Source organism: Centroberyx affinis, unplaced genomic scaffold (genome assembly GCF_046629955.1).
Source record: "Centroberyx affinis isolate AG114_WGS23_722 - 3 ecotype Tasmania unplaced genomic scaffold, CSIRO-AGI_Caff_v1 ptg006324l_1, whole genome shotgun sequence".
Lineage (NCBI taxonomy): Eukaryota > Metazoa > Chordata > Actinopteri > Beryciformes > Berycidae > Centroberyx > Centroberyx affinis.
The window spans coordinates 169254-177500 of record NW_027283216.1 but is presented as its reverse complement, the minus strand read 5'-3'; the positions used below and the strand labels follow the sequence as shown (position 1 = coordinate 177500).

The following is an 8247-nucleotide window of genomic DNA, read 5'->3' as shown; positions in this document are numbered from 1 at the left end:
TTACTGAGGGCAGAAGGGCGGGTGTCGGGTGCCAAGGAAACAAACTAACTGTGGGAATCCGGCTCACCAACCAAGAGTAACGTTTACTTTTGGGTTAATAGTGTGTGTATGTGTTCTCGTATATGCGAGAGTGTGTGTGTGTGCGCATGTGAGCGCGTACGCTTATATACATGGACATTGGTCCCATGGGAAAGAGTTACGCCTGGGTCTGTCTGTCTCTTTGTGTGCACGGGCAAACAGCCTACCTGAAGCGGTGAGCTCAAAGCATAAAAAACAGAGATGCAGAGCGCAAGTGCCAAAAACCTCTCAGAAATGCCTTTGAAAACACTATAAAGGGATTTCATGGATGTCAGTAGGCCTGTGAGAGACGGGCTTTGATACGATTCAGCCCCGGCTGAGCCATGTTGGAGGATATATGGCCACAGTTGCGCGGCTCTGACTGGTGGAACACTTAAGATTTTATGACCTGCTGCCATTTGGGGCTCTGGGAGAGAGCAGAGTGCCGACCACATAACTAATTAGGCCTGGCCAAACGGGGTGTGCAAGGACGGGGATTTGTGGATTGCGGGTTGTGGATGTGGTGTGTCTGTGCAAGTGAGTAAGTGAGTGACTGAGTTAGTGAGTGAGTGACTGAGTCAGCCAGTCAGTCAGTGTGTGGCATGAGTTGATTGTGTGTGTGTGTGTGTGTGTGTGTGTGTGTGTGTGTGTGTCCTGAGCCTGGAGCGTTGCGTCAGGGCGCCGTTTGTTCTCCATAAAGACTCCACGGCTCCTTTCATGTAGGAGCCGCCAGGCCTGGAAATTTTGACACAGGAGATAGAGAGGCACAGCCAACCTACACACACACACAACACACACACATACACACACCAGAGACCACTCCTAGAGAGAAGACAGAGAGCGAGCGAGAGAGGCAGACAAGAGGTGTAGGAAACGATAGTCTGGGCCGCTCAACAAAAACAACACCCCTCCTATTGTCTCATCTCTCTCTCCCTCCCTCTTCTTCTCTCCCTACTTCTCTGCCATAGGATCATGAAGATAAACGACCGTGCCTAGATATGAGAGTCCAGTGGCAGGAGGGTGTCAGGACTGGAATGTGTGTGAACTACACACCGACTCCTATAAATCAGGGAGAGAGGGAAGAGAAGGAGTAGGAGAGGGAAAGCAGAATAGGGGAGGAAGGGGGGTGGGGGTAAAGTGAGGGAGTGGTAGGAAAGACGACAAGATAAATGAGTGGTGATTGGGGGGGGGGGGGGTACAGGTGCAAGAGAGGCGCACAGCGACAGCGGTTGAAATAAAGCAAGAGAGGATAAAGGCAGTGGGAGGTTATGGGAGGACAACTGTATCCTTCAGACAAAGAATCAAATACAGTCCGTTTGAAGTTTGCAGATCAATATTGTTTTCAATTCTCCTCATCTAAAGACTATACATTCTAAGTGCTGTGTGTGTTTACAGTTAATAACTGCTGAGGTTTCATACTTTCAGGTCATGTAGACCATTCATACTCCAATAAATTGTAATAACTGTACAATTGCAAGTACATTGGCTGGGTGAAAAATTCCTCAAATGGAGTTATGGTTTCTTCAGCTGAAGGCTAAAATATCTCTGTTCACTTTGTGTGTACGTATGGCTTTTGTTCAAGCGAGGAGGGTTTGAAGAAGCAGGATTACTCAGTTTGCCAAATAACTCAAAAATATTCATTAAGTTCTCAAATGCTATTCCTAATAAGACAACGCATTAGGCTGCAAGATGACGGAGAAACAACATTCAAATAAGTTTAATTCAGTACATTATAAAAATAACATCAATAACTATTCTTTTTCAGTCATCTATCTCGGCAACACTGCTAATTGAAATATTCCCTTACAAATTTATCCATACCCTCCCTATGGCAATGCATTGCTTGGAAAAGAAACCATTGACACACACAGAGACGGCAGGAGGCCCGCTAATTGAGAAGGCCTAGATGTGAGAAATAGATGAGAGTATGAGATGAGCCAAGATGAGCAGACCTATTTGCAGGTCCTTATCTGTCTTCTTCTTCCAGGCAGCTCCCGATAAGCTCTCCCACTCTTAACACCTCACAGCTAATTAGAATCCCCACTGGCAGCGAGGGGGATTTGTGTGTGTGTGTGTGTGTGTGTGTGTGTGAGGACGTGGGGGTAAAGAAAACACACTGCTCTTTAGGCTGTCTCTCAGCACTTTATCACCTCACACTGACTCGTCAGCATAAAGAGTTTGGAATATACTGCCATGAAAAACAGTATAATTTGTAGTATTAATAATAATCTGGTACATTTTAAGGTCACATTTTCCTCCAAATACAACTTTAAAATCCAAAGCAATTGTTGTAGATTTCCAACGTTAAGATTTTAGAGGTTGTTTTGTCTCCAACAGAAGTGAGGTGGGTCAATCGTAGGCTAAAGTTTCCTCCCAATGTGATCAGAAATCTGAGTCATTTCAAATGGCTATGAATAAAAACGGAAGCACTAGCGTAGAAATTTCAAAATATAGAGCTCTTTAATAGGAATGAGAAATTTACAATTTCATTTCCGTTTTCTGTTGGCTCTCAGTCAGTGACACACAAAACACTTTCCTGTGCCAACCATTATTGCCACACTAAAGGAAGCAAAGAGGAACAACACAAATAATTCATGACAGCACACAATTTGTCATTGTGCACAATGCATTTCTAGGTTGTCGTCTGAGTATTGGGCCATGCGCCAGAGAGTTTGACAACACCCCCCTCCCTTACAGCTACCAACAAGGTAATCCCATAACAGATTGTATGGAAGAATATAAGGCAGGAGCAAGGGAATACATTTCTAAAGTGGAGTATGGCCATCTCTCTTGTGTAGCCTTCTTCCCAGTAAAATCAAACTGGAGAGAATGTACCTAAACAATAGGTACAACTGGGAATTAATCATCACAGTTTCTTTTGTTAATCATTCATCTTCATAATTCAAAAACAAAAACCTGACTCAATACTCTCATGGCCATGGTAAACTGAGATGGTTTCACTCCTGCCCCGGTGTGTCCCAGTATGGACTTTGGAAACAGTTTTGCGCCCCCTTTAGGCAATTTAAGGGAAATGCAAACAAAATGGCATTACTTGTGATGCTGATTCGATCTGTGAAGTTTGCTTCTTTCCTCTCATAGCCTCTTTTTTCCCAGAAGGCACTGAATGGGATTGTACATAGGCTCCTCCTGTCTGTCTGACCCTCTGTTTCAATGTGTTCAGAGGAGTTGAGACGAGTGGACAGAGGGAGCTGAAGAAAACCCACCAGTTGTTTTTTACACGGGACAGAAATTTGGCTTGTTAAACATTGTGTGTAATCAATAAGGCATGTCAGTGTATTCCTCATCAACAACCATCACCATTATTGTTGCTGTCAGCATCACCCCAATTATTATACACAGTTGTCTTGGATTCCAGATAGAGTATGACCAGTCTTTCAGGCAGACAGCATAATGTCACTTTTCCGCTTCTTCTTGGATTTTGGCATTTCAGGATCACTGTTCAAACTAGACGTGACATCACTGACTGTCTCGTGCCTCCTCTTCTTGCTCGGCTTGTCGCTAAGGTAACCGCTGGAGTCGCTGCCGTGGACCTCCATGGACGAAAGCTCGACCTCCTCCGGCTCTTCTTTCAGACGCTTCTCTTTTTTCTTTTTCTTCTTCTTTTTCTCACCGGCTTCTTCACCGTTTGCGTCGTCTGTTGTTCCGTTCAGGTCCAGTGTTGCGTTGCCGTCCTGCTGGCTGGGGGGCGTAACTGTAAGCTCTTCTTCCCTCTCCTCCTCTTTGAGTTTGTCTTTCTTCTTCTTCTTCTTTTTCTTGGGGGTGTCGTCGGGAGACTCCTGGACTGGTTCTGGGGTCTCTTCTGTGTCTGGCGGCTGCGGCTGGTCTGCAGGGACGCTGACCTCTGAGCTCTCACCCATGGCCAGCAGCTCCTGCACCCTGAGACACCCAAACACACAACACACCCATGAAGTAAAATGTAAAACAGTACAAAAGTACAGTCACATCTAGAAGGTTTCCATTGCAAAATAATATAAAGCCATTTTGGTCAAAAACATATTTTCTTGTAAATATTATTCTTTAGCATTTCAAAAATACAGTTGATTGCATACACAAAAGCGTTATATTGGAAGAAAGTAATGATAGCATTCCAATTTGAAATTTAACATTAATTGTGGACTGTAACTGTTCATTTAGCAACAGTGGTATAATCTCTCCTGATAAGGAAAAATAAAAAACATGGTCAGACTCATGAAACTGTTTCTACAAAACTATGTAACAAAGAAAGTCGGGTGCCTATTGGATAAACCTCAATCTGCATTTGAAGAATTCTATTCCAAAATGCCATATGCATCATCTGAAGTAGAATCCAGTTTTATCAATTTGTCAACCAAGGACTTAAGTTACCTAGTGTCCTTCAAAATCCACCATAACTTGTCTGTGACATCAATGACATTAAAAGTGTAGGTGAAGCCACTTTTTTTGAATGGTGGATATTTGTTTGCAGGCTCTTGTAAACTCTTCATCTGGACTCCTCACCCACAGAACCAAACATTCAAGAGATACTGTATGTTGTGAATGTAGTGATCGTGCACATACAAGGGATCCCCTCCACCACCACCACACACTCACCTGGTCCTGTCCAGCCGCCCTCTGATCAGCAGCACTCCCACTGTGTCAGCATCAAGCGTAGACACCTCAAACTCCAGCTCTGCTCCTATCCTCGGCCCCGCGTCCCGCCAGGTATCCACAGACACCAGGTTGGGCTTGGGAATGCTGGCGTTGAAGCAGCCGTGCACCAGGCAGCCCACATGACTCACTCCTAGTTTATTCACCTTACCCTGGGTACAGAAATGAAATGAGATGGGAATAAAATGACATAAATGACGACTGCAGGCGGACTTAAGGTGGCAGAGAGAGAATGTGTGTCTTTATCAGGTTAACTGTCTTGTTTTAGGTTTTTTTTTGTGGTTTATGTGGGGTTGGTATTTTCTTCTACTGCTGGCAGCCTGGCACCAACATTTTCTTCTGCTTCAGGCTGCATACTCAGTTGTTTTCTGATGAAAAAACACTCAATTTTTCTTGCCCAGAATGCACTGGAAAGAATGCCATAGTCATAGGTAGGATTGCATAAATCAACTGTGGTGGCCCTCAGGGGACAGCAGTCATATTAGCATGTGAATACTTGATAACTCAATCAATAACGTGAACAGGGTGAAATGGGAAAAAAAAGAAAACGGGTACCCCTAGTCATAGAGATATGTCACCGTGTTATATCTCTGTGCCCCTAGTCACTTTTACATTCACAGGCATTTTATGAATTTTCAGGGACATTTTTTCCTCAAACCCCTGTTGTACATCCAAACATTTTCTCTCTCTCTCTCTCTCTCTCTCTCTCACACACACACACACACACTCTCTCTCTATAGCTGTCTCTAGCGTTAGTGATACATAGGACAGCATCTCACCAGTAGTTTCTGTCCTTGTGTGGGCTGAAAGACAACAAAGTTGGCCTCTATGTCCATGTGGATGTAGCCGTTATCGTCATAGATGTTTCCGTGCTGGCCCAGTATCCTGATATTGTCATAAGCTAGAGGTACGCCTTTCAGACTGTGAGAGAGGAACAGACAGGTTGAGTTTGTGGGAAGCCAAACAGCCAGCTGTCTATTAGCAGTAGGGGGAAGCTAGCAAAAACACATCAGCACTGCAAATCTGGCAACAAGTGAGGATCGGTTTAACTTCGCAAACAAGCTATTAGATTAGCTAATGTTGGATACAATTTAACTTTAATTACCCAAACAACCTTTTAAAGCTAGTTTACACTCATACATTAACGTTAGCTAACGTTAACGTTAGCAGATAACGCTAGCTATCTATTATAGGACACATCCCCATCTGACACGGGTTTTTTGTATTTTCCCCGCAATGTCTGATGACGATACGCCACAAAAGTTAGTCCACAATATTTTGTGCAGAGTCAATGTAGCTAACTGTTTACCCAAATCAAACAGGTGCCTCGGCAGAAGCTAACGCTAGTTTAACGTTAACTAACGTTACCTTGTGTTTTAGCCTTGTGTTTTAACATAGAAGGGCTAAAACATAGCCCTGCTATGCTGTAGCCCACACCACTATGTAGTCAGCAAATAGTGGGGCTTGCCTGCCTGTCCGAAAGTAGATTGAAAGGCTGCGCTGGTAAAACTGTGTCCGATAATAGAAAAGCTGTGTCTGGTATCGTTAACGTTGACTTAACGTTACCTCTCGGAGAATCTGAGCAGCTCTGCGTCCAGCTCCTCCTGTATGCCTGTCTTCTTTTTCTTCAGATACATCGGCGGCAGTGCGACGTGTCTCCTGTGCGTGTTCATGACCAGGCACGAGTACGGCGCTGACAACAGCTTGGAGGCGGCCGCGAACGTCGGGATAGAGCACGGGACCGCGCCCGGATCTCCGCCCGCTACCGCGGACAGTCCGGTTGCTTTGTCTTGGCCATTTGCAGCAGAGACCTCGCCTGACATTTTCACATGTTTTGGGTCGTCTTCTGCATGCTCGAGGTTCGCCATGCTGTTTCACAAGACAGGAAGATCGACAAGTGGTAACTTCCGCTTTGAGGAAGGGAAAACCTCTGCCAAAGAGTAAAAACAGTTTGTTTATGTCGCCCCCGTCTGGGACGGAGGTGGTATGACAGCCGAGGAGGTGTTGGTACCCAAACTGTCCAGGGTCCTCCAGGGGTCCTTCAGAGTTCCCGAGAGTCCCCAGCAAAAAGAGGAATGATTTAGTTTCTCTATTGTTTCACTCAGTTCAACTTTCAGAGGATGTATAAGGATAAATGCTTTGTTCGCAGGTTTCACACTCTCCACTGTTGCATCCCCACCTACAGTATAGACAGTTATGTAGTTCTGTGATAAACCCAGCAACAAAAAACATCTCATATGAGGTTCCTTAGGACAACCCATTTAGGGGTCCTTAAAATGAAATGTTGGGAGGTCCTGGTCTAAACAATACTTTGAGAACCTTTTTTGTAATTATATGTATGATCAATGATATATGTTTCAGACCAATAAGACTTTATTGTATTTTCTTAACTAGTATAGCAATGAAATCTGCCAAAACCACGTGGATCATACCCAAATTGATAGTTTGAGATGAGACTGTGTTTGACATAATATAATTTCACTTGGCAATTAGGTATTTTAGGGTAGAATGTGAGGGGGAAATTATGCACTACCTCTCCAAAATGCCCTTTGTTAAATTGCAAGTCCCATGACAGCAAGAATGCTGTAAAGCTGTTTATCCAGTAAGAGACATTCATTGATTCTGTATCCTATTCTTACCTGCAATGGCACATTAAGATCATTAGGGTGACCTGGGGTGTCAATTAGTTCGACTAGCCGGCGCTGAGCACACACAGACATGCCCAAGCACATGCACACACACACACACACACACACACACACACACATCCACCCACACACATAGACACACATGCATAGACAAATACACACACACACACACACACATAGGCACACACACAAACTCATCATTACACACAAACTAATCTAGTGTTACTGTTTTCTGACAGAGCAGCACCACAGGAGGTCACATAGCCTGATTCAGCATTTCACACACACATGCACACACACACACACACACACACACGCACACATGCAGGGCAGGTCCTGATGCTCTCTGGGGCGCCATGGCTCGCGCCTGTCCATCGTCACGGTGATAAATAATGACGTGGCTCCTTAGTCAGCGAGAGCTCCCAGTGGATTCTGCTGCCGTGGGCCCCAGTCAACACACACACACACGCACACACACAGACACACACACACACAATGTGTGGTGCTGTCTGAAGTAAGCAAACAGCGTAATGAGCTATTGAACAGCATTGATGTTGTCAGTGCAATTGTATATCTTTATAAGAGGTCACAGCTATGTGGCAGGGTGTGTGTGTGTGTGTGTGTGTGTGTGTGTGTATCTGTCTGTATCTGTGTGTGCATGCATGTGAATATATGTGGTCTCGGTTAAGTTTCTAGTTTAAGAATAAATGTATATAAATAAAGATTTACTTACTTACTTTACTTAAAGGCATCAATGTTTTATGGTGAGGTACAATAGGAGTGCACTGCAGTGTATTGATAATGTTGACAGTGTGGTGTGCAGGTTGTCAACCTGTCATAACATGGTTTTATAGATTAAGTACATGCATTTATTAGAGAATAAACATTGATTATA

General features: G+C 44.3%; 1 protein-coding gene across 1 annotated transcript; it reads right to left on the bottom strand.

Annotated features, from left to right (window-relative positions):
• Window positions 1-2494: 2494 nt before the first annotated feature.
• On the bottom strand, window positions 2495-6575 carry polr1f (RNA polymerase I subunit F). The gene is made up of 4 exons (XM_071512505.1): window positions 6271-6575; window positions 5484-5625; window positions 4648-4856; window positions 2495-3954 (listed from the first exon to the last, which is right to left on the bottom strand). Exons 1-4 carry the CDS (start codon window positions 6570-6572, stop codon window positions 3453-3455), a joined length of 1155 nt encoding a protein of 384 aa, XP_071368606.1. The 5' UTR covers window positions 6573-6575; the 3' UTR covers window positions 2495-3452.
• Between the last annotated feature and the right edge of the window lie 1672 nt (window positions 6576-8247).